The sequence below is a fragment of the Xenia sp. Carnegie-2017 genome, unplaced genomic scaffold (genome assembly GCF_021976095.1).
Source record: "Xenia sp. Carnegie-2017 unplaced genomic scaffold, XeniaSp_v1 HiC_scaffold_21, whole genome shotgun sequence".
NCBI lineage: Eukaryota > Metazoa > Cnidaria > Anthozoa > Malacalcyonacea > Xeniidae > Xenia > Xenia sp. Carnegie-2017.
The window spans coordinates 3,784,693-3,803,026 of NW_025813484.1; the positions used below are offsets into that span (position 1 = coordinate 3,784,693).

The 18,334-nt window shown below is 37.9% G+C and overlaps 5 protein-coding genes across 5 annotated transcripts; 4 read left to right on the top strand and 1 right to left on the bottom strand.

Moving 5' to 3' along the window:
* On the top strand, window positions 1–9,394 carry LOC124444022 (cytosol aminopeptidase-like). Its single transcript, XM_046994591.1, has 16 exons — window positions 1–76; window positions 267–416; window positions 761–888; window positions 990–1,044; window positions 3,292–3,397; window positions 4,093–4,161; window positions 4,372–4,636; window positions 5,680–5,822; window positions 5,894–5,909; window positions 5,980–6,193; window positions 6,690–6,792; window positions 7,821–7,900; window positions 8,316–8,425; window positions 8,874–8,910; window positions 9,003–9,096; window positions 9,156–9,394. Exons 2-16 carry the CDS (start codon window positions 294–296, stop codon window positions 9,233–9,235), a joined length of 1,623 nt encoding a protein of 540 aa, XP_046850547.1. The 5' UTR covers window positions 1–76; window positions 267–293; the 3' UTR covers window positions 9,236–9,394.
* Window positions 9,395–9,604: 210 nt separating this feature from the next.
* LOC124444023 (proton-coupled folate transporter-like) lies at window positions 9,605–13,963 on the top strand. Its single transcript, XM_046994592.1, has 6 exons — window positions 9,605–10,524; window positions 10,869–11,181; window positions 12,038–12,586; window positions 12,925–13,008; window positions 13,080–13,239; window positions 13,328–13,963. The coding sequence occupies exons 1-6, from the start codon at window positions 10,333–10,335 to the stop codon at window positions 13,437–13,439; spliced, it is 1,410 nt and encodes a 469-aa protein (XP_046850548.1). The 5' UTR covers window positions 9,605–10,332; the 3' UTR covers window positions 13,440–13,963.
* On the bottom strand, window positions 13,390–14,678 carry LOC124444030 (mediator of RNA polymerase II transcription subunit 28-like). The gene is made up of 4 exons (XM_046994601.1): window positions 14,385–14,678; window positions 14,247–14,307; window positions 14,044–14,156; window positions 13,390–13,729 (listed from the first exon to the last, which is right to left on the bottom strand). The coding sequence occupies exons 1-4, from the start codon at window positions 14,424–14,426 to the stop codon at window positions 13,682–13,684; spliced, it is 264 nt and encodes an 87-aa protein (XP_046850557.1). The 5' UTR covers window positions 14,427–14,678; the 3' UTR covers window positions 13,390–13,681.
* Window positions 14,679–14,815: 137 nt separating this feature from the next.
* On the top strand, window positions 14,816–15,817 carry LOC124444042 (DNA-directed RNA polymerase I subunit RPA12-like). Its single transcript, XM_046994609.1, has 4 exons — window positions 14,816–14,986; window positions 15,065–15,168; window positions 15,262–15,371; window positions 15,486–15,817. Exons 1-4 carry the CDS (start codon window positions 14,845–14,847, stop codon window positions 15,508–15,510), a joined length of 381 nt encoding a protein of 126 aa, XP_046850565.1. The 5' UTR covers window positions 14,816–14,844; the 3' UTR covers window positions 15,511–15,817.
* Window positions 15,818–16,779: 962 nt separating this feature from the next.
* Window positions 16,780–18,192, top strand: LOC124444010. The gene is made up of 3 exons (XM_046994574.1): window positions 16,780–17,049; window positions 17,453–17,569; window positions 17,760–18,192. The coding sequence occupies exons 1-3, from the start codon at window positions 16,852–16,854 to the stop codon at window positions 17,913–17,915; spliced, it is 471 nt and encodes a 156-aa protein (XP_046850530.1). The 5' UTR covers window positions 16,780–16,851; the 3' UTR covers window positions 17,916–18,192.
* The last annotated feature ends 142 nt before the right edge of the window (window positions 18,193–18,334 follow it).

Below are 18,334 nucleotides of genomic sequence, written 5' to 3' on the forward strand. Positions count from 1 at the left end.
GTTGTAGCGAGAAGAACAGAAAAACACAAAATCTGACTTAGCCTTGATAATGTTCTCGTATTAAATAGCTTAGCAGGTGCGTGACAGCGTGTCATTGAGATAGATACCTTCTCTCAAAATTGTGCCCAAGAAAGTTCCTTAATTCGATGACTAGAATTATCATTTTCAATGTATGTACCGATTCAGGGGGGGATATGTTACTTCGGTGCACATGTTAAAAACATGGCGTGCAAATTCATTCGTTTATTCATGCTTGTATTATTCAGTTAACTGTTGGACGAAGTGAATGCAAAATGGGTTGTCAAGTATTGGCTGATACTGTAGGAAGAATAAGAGTTTCAAGAATTCTTCGCTCACCAACTGTCGCTAATCACTTAATAAAGAGCCGTTGCATAAGTTCTGATAATTCCACCAATGTATGTATGTACGTGGATCTGCTTTTGATTACGTGCCAGAGTTGGAACTTTGCCCTTTGCAAAGGATACGAAGTCATGGCTTACTGCATATGTGCACTTTTATGTTTCTCTTTTGTATATTTTGCAAACTTTCATACCTGGACTGGATAGATTGTATAGACTATAGAATGCAAACGCTCAGCTGAGATTTCGCGAACGCTTTAGACATGACTATAATGATTGTAATGTCACTGCAACAGAATGGGAGGGCAGTGGGGGAAGAGGCAAAAGACCCAATGTCATTAAACAATAAACATTTCACTTTTGATATAAATAAGTTATAATTTTTTTTCTTTCCATTCCAGGGAAATGGTATCAAAAATAGCCTTGTTGTTGGTGTGTATGCAGGAGAGAACGGCAATATTGAATTGACAAATGTTGGCAGAATTGTTAATCAAAAGACCGAAGGCAGATTGGCTCAAAGTTTGGCAATGTAAGTGTCAAATGTATTAATTTTGAGAGTAAAAATCTGAGAGTAGTCTGTCGCTCGTGCAAGTATGCAATCCAACGTGTACATGAGTAAAAAATTTTTAGTGGACAAAAGAAATTCAAAATTGGAAAATCAAGATTACTCTTCAACATTGACAAAGTGAGTAGTTGAAACTATCCCAAATTTTTGTTTAATGACTTGAAATAGCCAGTACCGAACTTTCAATTTGGGGGAATGGGCCATGTCCACACCTGTCCAAATTCAATTGAGGTGAGCATTCAAAATGTAGGGGTCACTCATATTATTAAGTAATACTTCATATTATTATCTTTATTATGGTTAGCATGTAATGATTGCACTTTAGGGCATTTGTGGTCATAGTCCATTTTAGATATTTAGTTTTGTTGGCTTATATAAACTTCCTGTATGTATACATTGAAACATTGATCATCATTGAGCACCTTTTTACACTTGGCCCACTTTTGTATGGTTATTGACATGCTTTGCTGGTTATGCTATCATCTTAAATGTGTTTTCCAGGCTTCGAATTGGGAGGAAAAAATTGATTTGCAACTCTTTAAAACATGCATCTACTGAAATTTCTAAATTTGCGTTCTGGCTATAACGTATCTCATACACATGCCTAATGTTTGAAATTTGCTTTCTGGCTATAACGTATCTCATACACATGCCTAATGTTTGAAATTTGCTTTCTGGCTATAACGTATCTCATACACATGCCTAATGTTTGAAATTTGCTTTCTGGCTATAACGTATCTCATACACATGCCTAATGTTTGAAATTTGCTTTCTGGCTATAACGTTGCTCATACACATGCCTAATGTTTGAAATTTGCTTTCTGGCTATAACGTATCTCATACACATGCCTAATGTTTGAAATTTGCTTTCTGGCTATAACGTATCTCATACACATGCCTAATGTTTGAAATTTGCTTTCTGGCTATAACGTTGCTCATACACATGCCTAATGTTTGAAATTTGCTTTCTGGCTATAACGTATCTCATACACATGCCTAATGTTTGAAATTTGCTTTCTGGCTATAACGTATCTCATACACATGCCTAATGTTTGAAATTTGCTTTCTGGCTATAACGTATCTCATACACATGCCTAATGTTTGAAATTTGCTTTCTGGCTATAACGTATCTCATACACATGCCTAATGTTTGAAATTTGCTTTCTGGCTATAACGTATCTCATACACATGCCTAATGTTTGAAATTTGCTTTCTGGCTATAACGTATCTCATACACATGCCTAATGTTTGAAATTTGCTTTCTGGCTATAACGTATCTCATACACATGCCTAATGTTTGAAATTTGCTTTCTGGCTATAACGTTGCTCATACACATGCCTAATGTTTGAAATTTGCTTTCTGGCTATAACGTATCTCATACACATGCCTAATGTTTGAAATTTGCTTTCTGGCTATAACGTTGCTCATACACATGCCTAATGTTTGAAATTTGCAAAACAGCAGTGGAAAGTTACGGCAATAAAATCGTCCGTATAAACTGGACGTAACAATTTTGATATCAATTGATAAGCAAAACTATGTTTGAAAAAAATTTATATAGCTTTCGTCTTATATTTTTACCACGGTCTGTATCCGGATGAAAAAGCAGTTAATGCTAACTTCTTCACATCAAAATATTCAAAGTGTCAGTGTCAACTACAGCCAAAGTGTACCGTGCTATAGTTAGAACAACGTGTCTGGTTATCGATATCTTAATGGAGCATTCGTTACTGAACAAAGCATAAATGGCAGCTGTACTAAATTATATTTTTAATAAATTTCCATTTAAAGAATGTCTAAAGTAAGCTTTAGCTGTATTTTTTCAAATTTCGATTCGCAACTTGTTCGTCCTTGATTCGCTAAAGCACAAAATTGGCTCGTAATTTTCGAAATGCGATGTGCGAATTCGAACCCTGTTTTCTAGAAATTGTGACTGGGTCGATTTATTTATCGTAATTTCAATAACACAATCACAATTTATTACGGAGAGACGTTGTTTTGTAAAATTTTCCTACACTTCTAACTTTTGTAATCTTCAAGCAAATTTTTTTTTGGGGCAATAGAAAATGTAATTTTCCAGAACCTTTTCATTTTGTATAAGTGTAAGCATTGTAATTGAACAACGTTCTAGAAACGTTTCAAAAAATTTACAGTGTAAACGATGGGTCTATGAAACAGTTCTGGCATGCGATGAAGCACATTAGGAAATTTTTTATCTTGAAAGTCCGTAGATATCAACCTCATGTTAAGATATCCATTCCTTTTGAATATCTTTCATTTGATACGTGATTTTAATCCGAAATATTGTATTTTAGTTTTGCTGTTGAATTTATTTGTATTTATTGCCAAAGTTTGTAATTCTTCAGGATTACCCGGTGATTGCAGCAGTTTGCCTTGGCAAGAAACTTTTCAAAGCCAACGATTTGGAAAACGTGAATGAAACAAAGGAGAATTTACGACAGGCTTCTGCAGGTGAATGATGCATGTTGGGAACGCTATAGAAGCTAAGTTGATGGCCGACACACTCACAAGTTTGATGTATTTTATTAATCACGGTTTCGCATGCAGATATGTGCACTCTAATAAATACTCGAAATTACTGCCCATCCCTAACGAATATAGTCTCTAAATACCCCTTACTCACGTGATTGTACACTGCTAATGATTAACTATATGATTACGTCATTCAAATCGTCCCAGTTCCCTATAATGTTCCTCTACTGCTACCATAAGCTTAGAGCATGGAAAAATGAGACGTGGCTTATTTCGTACATCGTGCAACAGAAAATAAATATTTGCCTTATGACTGCATAAATGATAACAGCGTGGCTGAAGGGAGACTTTGGTTAGAGTTTAGGGATTGTGTTAGGGATTGGATTACCGGTTAGCTGTCATTTTTAGCGTATGGATGTGGCGATAGTATCTAGTCGGGTAAAACTGTGCAACTCGTCGGGAAATATTATTACTTAGATATACGAAGTTGATAACCTTGTTTGAATTGAAATTATTAGTAATAATTGATTTTATTAGTAATAATTTAGAAAATTGTACTAATCTTAACGCTTTCCCCCCCTAATCTTGAGACGCAAGTTATCCCCCCCCCGACAACTCGTATACGCAAGTGTCAGGTTATTCTATAGTTGCTTCAAAGGAAATCTTATTTTTAGCTGGAGTTAAAGCTCTGCGTGACGTTGATGCCAGGCATATTGAAATCGATCCCTGCTCGGACCCCAAAGGTACAGTCAACGTTGACTTCAAGTTTCCAGAGTTATGTCCAAAGCAAAGCGTTATCATGTTTTGAACAAAGAGATTCAGCTTTTCTACAGTGCGATTACACTTTTTTGCTGTGCAATTACAGATAAAGTACACTGCAATCAACCAATCACAGTCGAGCACTATCTCAATGTATATTTTTTAGGTATTTATTTTGCAAGCGTATTTTTCAGCGATGGCCGAGGGAGCGTCGTTGATGAAGTTCGCCTTCGAAAAACTTAAAGAAGTGGAAAAACAACAGGGAAATTTGAACATAAAAGTACATCAAGCTTCCCAGAGTGTTGAGAAGAAGTGGAAAGAAGGTTTGGTTTGTGGCGAAGGACAAAATTTTGCAAGAGACTTAATGGAAACTCCAAGTAATTTATTGACTCCGCATTTCTTCACGAAGAAAGTAATCGATAGGTTTTCACGTTTGCAATCGGTAAAAATTACTGTCAGGTAAAATTGCTCTGTCATTCATGTCTTTATATAAAGTGCCACACATTTTTTTTCATTATCTTCATAATCTAGGGTCCAGACCACTGACCTGTATACTAATTACCTGGAAAGTTTACATACAATACTCAGTCAGTTGTCTAGTACTCAATTTAGCTCAGCCACAGTGGGGAGTGAATGATAAAAATAACTTTTTAAGTGGAAGTTTTTCACCCAAAATTTCCTTGTGGCATCCATGTTTTTGATACCCGTGTCCAGACCCCTTTTCCCCTCCAGGTAATTTAATAGAACTCAATGGTCCAGACGCTATTTCCTATCGGGTTTGCATTCTTTTGAATTATAAAAAAATGACGACGTATAGATTCCTATCTAACATCTACATCCTCTAATCTTCAGCAAAATTGCTTTGAAGGTGATCATTTTCATGACAATAAAAACAACTTTAGATGAAGTACTCGGAGATCTGTAGCTAGGCTGAAAAAAACGCCAGGTTAGCGGACTATGATCGTGCTCAAAGATGCATATCGACAGGGCAAATTTTCACACCTTTATTTTGACCCGGTGCCACATTTTCACATCTTCTCCAAAAGCACATGTTTAGTAAGGAAAGCAATGCATGATAGCATATAAAGCGCTTGGACGTCAAACACAGAAATAGACAGTCTCTCGTTATTTGGGGCAAGTTTTGTGCACGTTTAGTGATCGGTAAACAATCGACTTTGACCGTGTTTAAATGAAGTTCAGCGTTTATCTTGGCTGGAAACATTTCCGCTGTTACTTCGAGACCCGTGTAGCGTATGAACGAAATAGAATTGAGTTCTGTACATCAGAAAGCACGTCACCATATACTCTCAACTTTACAAATCATGACATCTTTAATGGTTCCAGAAGTAAGCGTGTAAATATTTAATATTAAAAGAAGAAAGTGCACTGCAGTTTTGAGAGATATATTTTATCACACCATAAGAAATTTTGTAGTCACTTCAATTGATCATTTGTTTTGAAGAATTTCATTGAAAAACATGTTCTTTGATGCGCATCTTCAGGGAGGAGAGCTGGATCAAAGAAATGAAAATGGGTGCATTTCTCAGCGTCGCGAAAGGATCTTGTGAAAAACCTTATCTTTTAGAAATGAAATATTTCGGATCTTCCAATGAAGACGAAAGACCTCTTGTCTTGGTCGGGAAAGGTAAATCATTGAAATTCGCTCGAATTTCGCGCGTTTTGCGAGGGAGTTTCGCATTGAATTTTTCTTTGCAGGAATTACTTTCGATAGGTAGGTTCATTGAAATCACTGGCTGTAACTATAAGTAATTTGGACCAACAATAGCATACATCATCTTCAGTGGTGGAATATCAATTAAACCCGCGATGGGAATGTCGTTGATGAAAGGTGATATGGGTGGCGCGGCTGCTGTTGTCGGAGCATTAGAAGCCATAGCTCGACTGGAGCTACCGCTGAATGTCATTACAATTGTACCGTTGTGCGAGAATATGCCTTCGGGGAGCGCGAATAAACCTGGTGACGTCGTCACTGCCATGAATGGTAAAACTATTGAGGTCAGTATGAGATGGCATACTTTACTTTGTTGTTTGGAGCATCAATAATACACTCGATAAGTCTGAATTATTGATAATAGAGTCGATAAAGCCGAAGTATCGATAATGGAGTCGATACGTCTGAAGTATCGATAATAGAGTCGATCAATCCGAAGTATCGATAATAGAGTCGATACGTCTGAAGTATCGATAATAGAGTCGATATGTCTGAATTATCGATAAAAGAGTCGATCAATCCGAAGTATCGATAAAAGAGTCGATAATTCTTAAGTATCGATAATAGAGTCGATTAATCCGAAGTATCGATAATAGAGTCGATACGTCTGAAGTATCGATGAAAGAGTCGATCAATCCGAAGTATCGATAAAAGAGTCGATAATTCTTAAGTATCGATAATAGAGTCGATATGTCTGAAGTATCTATAATAGAATCCTAAAGGTAAAGTTTAAACTCTCTTTTGCATGCATTTCACAAATTGCTGTTATGGCTTGTTTAGATTGATAACACAGACGCCGAAGGAAGATTGATCCTGGCTGATGCTCTCACTTATTCACAGTCATTTAATCCACGAACTTTGATTGACGTTGCAACCTTGACAGGTATGAAATATAGTGTGGCCTTCTACCACAGAATTTTTGCGTACAGAAGGTCATCTCCGTTGATTTTTTCGCAATCGCTCTTTGCCTTTCATTCGCCAGTGCAGAGAACTGAAGCAAATTGCCTTAAGAATTGACATTACAAAAAAATTTGTTCAAGGGAAAAGATTTCGACCATGTACTAGTGTCGAATCAATGGCATAAAGCGCTTGCACATAAATCACTGGATAGGACATTGTTTTTGTTAGTAGTCTGTGATTCAACCATTGAAGTAAACTATGTCTTAAAATTGGTTTGATTTCTACCCACCAAACCTTGCTTTAGCGTTCCAGATCTATTTTAGTTCAATGGCTTGTGAATTCCTGCCAATAAACTCTACATTGTATTTGTTGTAAAGTTCACTGGTTCCTGCTGAGTGCTGACCACTGAACTGTAATATCAACTGGAACGATAAGTCAGAGGGGTGTAATTAAACCTAGTATGATGGCAGCCATGTAGGTCGCTCCAGTCCTTTTGTAAAGAAAAATTCAAATGTTGAAAGTAAACCTTGCGTTGAAGAATGCTAGTCCCTTTACGAACGCCTTATAAAATTCAAATTCAAATGTTGAAAGTAAACCTTGCGTTGAAGAATGCTAGTATAACATTTTACGACACCTTTATAAGGCGTTCGTAAAGGGACTAGCATTCTTCAACGCAAGGTTTACTTACACAAGGTGTTGGACAACTTACTGAATGTTTATGGAATGTCAAAAATATTGGCTAAAAGTCATAGTTTTTCATCATCAGCATTATTTATTTCTTCAGAGATCTATTATTTTTACGGTGATTGAACTAAAACATATGTACATATAGCATAAACATATTTGCGTGCCAGCTACGCCAATGAGTATTGCCGAATGTAGTGTAGTTTTAGATTTAGTTTGGCTAAACCAATTGCAGGACAAAATAATAGCAGTTTATCGTTCCACTTGATGTAACAGTTCGCTGGTGCTAACCTTGTGGGTTACCGCTGATTATGTGATTGTTTGTAGGCGCAATTGACGTTGCGCTGGGTGCTGGTGCGGCTGGTGCTTACACAAATTCGGAGCAACTATGGCAACATTTTATGAAAGTTTGTATTAATTTCATCCCTTAAAAATCTTCATGAACATTTTACGACACCTTTATAAGGCGTTCGTTTGACCGAATTGATATCTTGGTGTGAATGTTTGTAGTTGTAGAGTTCTGGTTAGTAAAGTCAAAGTTCGTGTTCAGGAAGTCTTATGTTTAAGTTCCCGCCAGTCTCCCCTATCATTTCCTCTGCGCACAGTACGATCACGTCTGAAGAAGACAAATATGGCGAACCTGAATTTAAATCCTCTCTTGACTCCGAAGATGACTACCGCTAAGGTTGTCGAAACGTCAGTCAACATCAACATGAACAGTCCTTCTCATGACTCTACTAACCTGGACAATCTACATCTGTAAATATGTAGCGATATCCCAGGCTCAAACAATTTACTTAATCTAGGTATTCTTGATTTCAGGCAGCATACACGAGCGGTGATCGAGTGTGGAGAATGCCGTTATTTCAACTTTACAAGAAGCAGGTTCAGTCGGACATTGCCGACTTGCTCAACGTGGGCAAGAAACCTCGGTATGTTATGTGTGTATTTCATACAGAGATCGGAGAGTTTTTTTGGTAGCCTGTACGTAGGCTAACCATTATGTTACACCGAGAAAAAAAGTAGAAAACAGCCCACCGACCGACCGGCTTCTATCCATATTATTGGCCTCTTTTTTCGGACTGAATGTGCAAATAAACAAAGAACTTGCATATTGTGCTTTTAACCGCTTTTAAAAAGACATCGAATAACGGGAAACAAGCCTAGTAATAATATTTCTAATCATATGACTGAAGAAATGCAATATCCCTCATCTGTTTCACTGACAGTACTTTACACCAAATAAACTCAAAATGCCATACAAATGCAAGCTTGCAAGTGATTGCAAAGACACGTCATTTACGTCTCATTGTAATTTCAGGCTATCCTCATGTACTCTCTGCAAACCTATTTTTTATATATATTTTTCGTTTGTCACAGTGCTGGAGGCTCCTGCACGGCTGCAGCATTTTTGAAGGTCAGCTAAGCTTTTCGAAAACAAGCAAACATTATTTCAATGTTCCTATTATATAAAATAACGGCATCTGCATATCTCTATGAATCATTAAGGAGTTTGTTAAGAGCAACTGCTGGGCTCACCTTGATATTGCGGGCGTCATGGGGAATTCTGACGAGGTGCTTTATCTTGGCAAAGGAATGTCAGGTACTAAATCTTAAATCAACCCAATCCGAGTCCTTTTGCTACAAGATTTGCTCTTTTAGGGAGACCAACACGAACTTTGGTTGAACTGGCTTCGAGATTGGCGAAGGATGTGGTATATTTTAAGGATCAAGATTGTTAATCTTTAGATAAGGATAATTCATATTTGGTGCTTGCGACTATAAAATTTGACGATATAAATCGCTCGGTAACTATCAGTATTGGGAAACATAACACATTCAAATATTTTTGGAAGAATTTTACCAATCATAGATATTACAGGGCGTAGTAGAAAAACATAGATCTCCCTGGAAATCTATTTGTGTACCGTGGGTTTAACCTTGCCACAGAATAAGAATATGCAAAAGAGTCACTCATGTCGGAACCTTTGATGTTTTTGTCCTTGCGCATGTCGTGCCGTGCATGGTGGCGCCATTATTCCAGCCAGATGATTAAGGTTTTTGACTGTTTTCAAACCTTTAAAATGATCCGAAGTCATTTCTTAAGTCAAAATATACTTGAATTCATTATTAAGTATTGACGTCATGTAGTTTTAATGGTTGGAAACAAGTGAGAAATCCTAATTCCATCTGGCTCGAATAATGGCAGACATGGGGACACGTTGTACACCTGAGTGACTCTTCTATATAATCATTATTCTGTGACATTGCAGTGACGTAACTGCTAAAGTTTTGACGCGAGGGCTAGGGGAAGGATGCTGTGAAATGGGACTTTGGCATGTATCATCTTCATATACCGTATATAATTAAAGGTCATCTTTAATTAAGATCTCGACCTCGAAATTACAAGAGTATTTGATAGAAGGTCTACTCTTCGTATTTTACCCAATTTGACAACTTTCGAAACTTTTTTTGACAAGTTTTTTTTTGTCGAAAGAGTAACTCGCTGCTGTTTACTCGTTTAAACCAGTTCACGATTTACAACCGGTTCTTGATATGAAATTTCTGTTTTGAATTTTTTTTTCTTGTAAGACTGTCTGCAGTATCACCTGTGTTGTAGCATCAAGTGTCGTAACTATGTACCAAAACCGTGTGTAATACCTTGTGTAGTAAGTAGTAGTTTAGTAGTTGTGTAAGAAACGTGTAACAACCTCTCCTTGCGTAGAACTCGTCAAAGTTCACGATGCATGACAAATTATTCAAAAATTCAAATTTTTCGAAATAATGGCCGACGATATACAGACAGGGTTTCACAAATAACCATGTGAATGCCGTTTGAATGGCTCGAAAATCATTCCTTTCGAAGTTTAGAAGCGCCGAACCGGCCGTATTTCTGTATGCATTTGGCTTGATACTTCACTCTATTCTCATTCAACAATACATCTACGACAGAGCGAGCGAAGATAAGGGGTACAACAACACTTTTAATTCGAGGACAAAATGTGTTAACGATTCTGAAGTGCGTGATGAGGTATGTTTCAGTAATGGGGTTAACACTACAATGACCTGGAACGAAGGTTCTCGCCCTACGGCGCAAACTTATAGCAAATGGAATATCTAGAAAAATGGTGACATTCTGTTTCAAGCTTTCGTTCCGTGAACCGTGTCCGGCTTGTGCCAAAAGTCCAATAATGGACCCCCATGACAGTGAGTGAAGTGACGGTTTCCCCCTCCTGTGTGACTTGTTTTGTGGGTTTCTACTACCGAACCCCACGTGCACAATAATTATTGAGATAATCTTGAAAATGTTATTTTTCATTATATTTCATCATTGCGTGCTTACAATGTTAACGTTTTATTGTATTGCTGACGAAGGTTCAATCCGAGACGTCTTTTTACGTGTTCGGCTTGACAGCGGTCTCTGGCGCTCCTTCGCTAGTAACAGGATTGTTGCTTGGCTCGTGGTCGGATAAAGTTGGACGGAAACCTGCCATGTGTTTGCCCTGTTTTGGCGCCCTTGTTGAAACGTCGCTCACCTTGCTCGTCGTGTATTATGATTGGCCTCTTTTCGTTCTGTTTTTCGGTGGTTTTATCAATGGCATGACGGGATATTTTTCTGCAATGATTCTGGCAACAATGGCGTACATTGCGGACACAAGTGACGAGTCGACGAGAGCGACAAGAGTGGGTAAGGATCGTCTTCTCGCATTTTTTTAATGGACCAGAATAAGGTTTCTACAGAAAAGTCACTACATTGAGATTTTTTTGTGCCGCACATGACATGTGCGGCATAAGACATGTGCCACATGTCTTATTACGCATGTGGTGTGTACCATAATGGCAGCTATTCACAGGCCGTTTTCACCAACTATGATTGATATTTACAAGTCTGATGGGGGAAGTGTGGGAGCGCCTGAGGCGAATGCCCCCCTTCCTGCAAGATCTGGGGCTGAAGCCCCTTTCCACTTTAGAAATCAATAATTTATTGATAGCAGTCTTTAAAATGGTCATTTGTAGCGTGATTTGACTTTGTGTGTGCAAGTCTATTTCCAAGCATTGAGGTGGTTTACGTATGGTGGTAATAAATAATTTCATCTTTTAGTCATTCAGTTACGCCGGTTGTAAACATCTATGACGTTATTACCAGTACGACACCCCTTTTCTTACGACATCCGGCTTCGCCATCTTCCAAAGAGCTCCTTCTAGTAAACTTAGTTATACAACACTCCTATAGACAACTACTGTGCAGAGATGTATTGCTATCGCTAATTTGGAGGGCTCTTATTGATATATTCATGTTATGCTGTATTAAGTTCTTTTAAAATGCATTGTTATCTACGGATTTATAACATGCATATATGAATAAGAGCCCCAATTAGCGATGGCAATACATCTCTGCGACTGTGTATTACTTATACGCAACACCAAGTTGAACAGGAAAGTGGCCCTTTGGTATTTTCCTAATTGTGTGACAATGGTTTTGTCACACCCTTAAATACGTCATTAAAACTGTGAGAAACACATTGATTTTTTATTGCGTTCAGGAATTTTGGAGTTTTTCGTGTTCATCGGTGGGACCGTAGGACAAGCTATGAGTGGCAAGATGATTGAATCCAATCAAGGATACGAAGCACCCTATTGGATCGTGTGTGGTTGCATTCTAGCTGCATTTATCCACGCCGTCTTTCTCGTGCCGGAAACACTATCGAAAGAACATCGCGATGGATCGGTGAAATTTTTTGATTGGAAGCATTTCCAGAATGTCAGGGAAGTTGTTCGAACACGACGAAATGACGACGAAAGCAATCTGCGTGCCTTGATCATACTAAACTTTCTTCTTTTTTTGAGCAACTACGGTGTCGCGACCGTGACCATTTTGTTCCTTCTGGATCGTCCTCTGTGTTGGTCGCCGCTGGACATCGGATTGTATTGCGCCGAACGCTACTTTTGCTTGGGTGTTGGAGCCGTCCTCGGTGTGAAAATTCTCGTCAAATGCTTTAAAATCATACACATTATATATTTTGGATTGTTAACGTATTCGGCTTCTCTTGTGCTCTTCGCGTTTGCAGATAAAACAGCTTTAGTGGTTCCAGGTAAAAAGAATGGGTGGGGGGATAGCACTATAACATACTCTATATGTTGGTCGCTGAAATTGACCCCATAGATTGTCCATGGGAAACAGGGGGGAGGTGAACAAAAATTTGCTGTTAATCTAGAGCGTACTTCCCCAAATTTGGGAAAATTTGCCGAGATCGATTTATAAAAACGATGTTATGAAAAACGTCACTGACAAGTTTGAAATGGTTAGATCACGTGCGAACCTTCCCCCTCCCCCCGTGTACTCATGACGTAATGGCTGCTGACGTGATTGTTTAACGGCCGTGAAATGAGCAAGCTACCGTTAATCTCAATCTTTCTTGTATTGATTTAGTTCCAGTGCTAGGAATGTTTATAGGTGCGGTTATGGCGTTCTTCCGAGGGACGATGTCGAAAGAAGTTTCCTCGGCCGAACAAGGTAACTGAATGGGGATTCCCCATATTTAAAGTTGTGACGTCATGAACTCCGTCATCCTTTCTCGATTTTAGGTTCTTTATTTGCTGCCATTGGGTTCATGGACGTGTTGGCTGTTGTCTGTTCATCTGCCATATTCAATCTGCTCTATCCGTTATCATTAAAGTTTGATTTTAATGGAGCGTCGTTCCTTGCGGCAGGAGGACTGGGTCTGGTCGTGCTCTACCTCACGAAGTAAGACTTGTGTTTTTTAAACTCAATGTTTGATAGCCATTTTCTAAACCAAAGATTTAAGGCAAAGATTTTACTTTGACCTTCTTAGAAACCTCACAGATGGTGTTTTTGAAAGTTCAGCAAGGGAGATTAAACCACAGGAAATCAGAATTGAAGAAAACACGCCACTTTTATCTGATATTGACCAACAACCTACATAAAATGGACTTACAATGTGCAATGGTCAGTCACATTGCACTAATGCTATCATATTTTATTGTATACTTCAGTCATGAACCTAGGGGCATGGTTGTCATGATGTCATCAGTCATGCGACATTGGTCACACATTAGTCACATAACTCATGTCTTTTTATCCTCATCATAAGCCAACATACTGGTTTGTTTGCTTATCAAATTCTTAAGTTCGTTATCCCAGTGTATGACTTTATGTTGCAACGTGTTCAAGATGGCATCCTTCGAGCAAGTTCCTCACGAAGTTTGGTGATGTCCTGAAGAAATACAAAGTTTCTTTTAAATATGCACAAGTTAATTAAAATAGCCCAGCAGTAGATTTTGAGGTGAACGAAAAATTATTGCCTCGCAGTGAATGGAAAGGTTGTATGGGGATGGTCACCAGGACAAAATCATGGAGGGGGGTGCCTCTTCAATGTATTTCAAATATAATGCATATTTTTAGTCATTTTAGACATGAGTTATTTAAATAAATTATCCTTTAAGCCTTACTGTTCAAAATTTCAACCAAGGGGGGAGTGGTTGGTAAAAGTAGAAAAAGCCCTGGGTGGAAAGAGTCAAGATTTCTTACCTCTCTTATCAAATCAGGAGGATGATTGACCATCGTATACATCTGATATTTGGTGAAGTATCCTTCTAATTGTCTTGCTGATTGTACAAACTTGTCGACGCAACTGTTTATGCCTTGCAAAGCAATTCACAGTTTTAAAATTAAAACGCATGTGAGAAGCAGGTGAAATTATATAGTTAAAAGTCAATAAATCACTGACATACCTTCTTCGTTTGATATACTTGCATCAGTTTTACCTTGACAAAGAAATGTTACAACACATGCCTAGAACACAAAAATGAAAATATTGATATTTTGCCATATCGTTATTCTTGAATATTAATATTGTAAGTCAACAAAACCTGTAGGGCCGACTCCAATTCCTTGACTAAGTTTTGCTCCATGATTGATTCCTTTCAACCTTGCGTTTCACTTTTGCAGCTCAACCAGTGGCTGAACCGATCTCTTTTTAATTGTTACAAAAATTCCTGTTTTTGGCACTGCTCCTGCCGTTCTTCAGCTTCATATAACAACGTGGGATGGAAGGAAGCGCGTAAAAAACCCGAAATTATAGCTGCTCGACAATTTTACAAAAGGTCAAATGAAATATTAATTAAACTAAACTGAACGTCAAAATTATACATGCATGAAGTATCCAAAGCTCGGTCGGCCCAATCCGACGAGTCTTCTCAAATTTCCATAAAATACCATAGAATTCCTTCAAAATTATTTCCAAAATATTTCCTATATGAGTAATCTATTTCCTTATATTAGGGAATTCACTTAAAGAGTACGCGAATTTCCTTAACTAGCATTTTCATCATGGCGTCCGTTTCACGAGAAAATCAGGAAATATTTTTTTCGGACCCTTTATTTTGTCCGGACTGTGGTTCTATCTTTCCTTTACCTGGATTGGCTGATGTGGTGACGTGCAAAGCATGCAAACATCAAAAAGACACGAAAGGTGTCTTTTGTTTAGTGACAACTGTAATAGTATACATTATATATATTTATGTAATGTTTGTTCCTTTTTCTCTTGAAGAATTTGAAGGTATTGAGATTTACTCCAAGAAGGTTTTCAACATATACAAACCTAAAGCAAAAGTCGAACCTGTTGACGAGGAAGATGATTTCACAGAACCTATGGTTGGACTATTTTCCTTAAAATCGATTGAATCAAAATCCCAGATTATGTATATGATTATTAAAATATTGGCTTGGTCATATTTCTTGCTTAAGATTGACCAAAAGTGCTCAAAATGTGGACATGAAGGATTGACGTATCAGACACGACAGACTCGGTCAGCCGATGAAGGCCAGACTGTGTTTTATCTCTGTCCAAGTTGTGGGTATGTAATTATATTTAAGCTAAATGAAATTATTGATTTGGGCACGAGTTAAAAACATTCCAAGATGTTGATACGAACATCTAACACTGCTAATAATACATTCTTGCCTTGCAGATTCCAAGAAACTGAATATTCATGAACAGCAAAAAAGCGATGACCCTCATTTCAGTGCTGGTAAACTTTTGATGTAAAACAATTTGATGCTATACATTTAAGGGCCCTCCTAACAACACACTGTGTTTTGTTATGCCATAAAAAGAATAGTTTTTAAAAGGGTTTGTAAAAATATTTAAAGGACTTTATCAATGATAACATTTTTTGGTGACACATCAAGCTTCTTGTCACCACTGTGATGAATGCTACAAGTTTGAAAGACTGAAAAGTTTTGTGCCAAATACTGCAAATCACACTTATATAATAAAACTGTCATATTAATTGAAGAATAATTAATAGATTTCTGTTTGTATGTATAATACACATCCCAGCAAATGCCATTTTTTTGTTCTCGGGGGGTAGAGGGGTAAGACGTTCAAGCAAATGAAGTGCCTTGCCCCTCCTCCTCTCCCTCCCTCCCCAAAATGTCCGGTGTTGGTTGTTTTTTACCATATGTGTGTATCATGTGACATATTTATATATACACAATGATAAGGTTGTCCATATTATATAGGAATTTTCATTTCGCTATTGATAAATAATGAAAAGTAAAAACGTAAGAGACTGAAGGTAACACTTGAAAAAGTAGCATTGGTCTCATTTTGTTGCTCACAAATACTTGAAATTGATACTTAAATAATCCAGCCTCAAACCAGAATCAAACTCTCCCATACGCGGGCGACAGTCCAGATACCCTTGGGACCAGAGCCATTGTGTCCGCTAACAGGAGGTGTCCGGTTATGGGCGAGTTGGTAACGTGTTAGTTTCTTAGTTAGGACCCAAAAGCAACGTGTCTATATGAGAAGTGTCTGTATGTCGACTATAGTACTTTAAGATGAAGGGTTTGGTTTAGAGATAAATTTCGCGTGTTTGTTGAACGCGGAATTATTACTGGGCCTGTTTACATGATCACGGTAAAGCGGGAGGAGATGCTTACTGAGATCAAGTAAAAAAAGCTAAGTACTTTATTCCAAAGCCTTCATCAGAGAGATTGTACATAATATAAATCCTAAGACGGTTTATCTTACATGCACATGAAAAACATGTGACTTGGACGAGATTTGAACTCGCACCTTCGGGATACTAGTCCGCCGCTCTACCTGTTGGCTTGGTAGCTCAAATAGGTGGACTAGTGTCCCGAAGTTGCGAGTTCAAATCTCGTCCAAGTCACATGTTTTTCATGTGCATGTAAAATAAACCGTGTTAGGATTTATATTATGTATAAAGCAAAGTACGTCATGAAACATGACTCCTTAATATGTATTGTGTTGCCAAATTTGAGCTTGAATTGAGCCGCCACCAGACAACCTGATTTTGCTCGGTCAAAATGAATCTTTTCTTCATCGTCATTTTATCCCTCTGTGTAACTTTTACCTACGAACATGGCGGACCGCACGAAGCGAAAAAACATGATGATGATGCGGAAATTCAAACGGTGATAAGTTTTGCAATGCGAAAATTGAACGATATATCGAACAACTACTATCGCTACATGGCGCTGACAACTCTCGTTACAGCGAAACAGGTATGAAATATTATTCGCTTTTTATGTAATCTAACGAGTTTACGCTATCTATAGCTTCAACACCTTCGTATTTTTATGTTCAGTTGCAGTTAAAGTACATCTTTCATAGTTCTATTTGAAGTGCTTCATAAACGCCTGTTCATATGAGACGGGCCAGCCCGCTAAAGCCGCGCCAATTTGTATTCGCATTCGCATTCATATTGGGAGATTCGCCAAGCCGGGCTTGCCCGCTCTTCATATGAACGCAATTTCAAAAACATTGTAAAATAATATATGAGGCGAGATATCGGCAAATCTACCTAGCCGGGCTTAAGTGGGCTGGTGCGTCTGATATGAACAGGTCCTTCCATGAACCGTCTCGTATGAACAGGTTGACGTAATTTATTGTGCATTTGCACTGTAGGTCGGGAAAGGAATAAAATATTGTGTCGCTGTCGATGTTGGTTCGTCCAGCAAATGTTCCAAACAGTCAACGAATGTTCATGCAACATTAAAGGAATGCCCTGTTGACACGAAAGAGGTAAAAAAACAACAACAGTACAATATAATAAAAACTTCCAAATCTTCCTTTTTGATGAAAAATATTTTCTTATAAAATCAAAGCGATCCGCGATTCATGCAAATTATTAGCATATATTTCGTAATTGGAAGTCGCTTTTGGTGCTCGTTGATGTAACATTATCGGTATTCACTTCCTTTGTCGATTTCAGATGGAATGTCGTTTTCTCGTGTCGAAGCAGATGTTTTCAGGTGAAGATCAGTTGAGGCTACTTGATCACAAGTGTTCCACTGAAGACCATCTCACTTGTGACGGAGAATCAAAGTCTATTTTCGCCAAAAATGTCAAGGACGATACACTTGTGTGATGAAGATAACGAAACCTCCCTACATTGTGATTATGTTGTCTTTTTTAATATTTTTCCACCCAGAAACCTATATAACTTTAATCTTTCAGTGTGTATGACTGTAATCTTCCATACTATATAACTGTGATCTTTCAGTGTATATGACTGTAATCTTCCATAGTACATAACTTTAATCTTTCAGTGTGTATGACTGTAATCTTCCATACTATATAACTGTGATCTTTCAGTGTATATGACTGTAATCTTCCATAGTATAGAACTTTAATCTTTCAGTGTATATGACTGTAATTTTTCTCTATTGACACATGTTCCTTGCTTTTGGCTTTTGGCATTTGAATGTTGACCTCAAGGATAAATTTCAGCTGACGTCTTTTGAAAAGGTTTAACGATCGTAGTCGATGATTTTTTACAATGGGCTT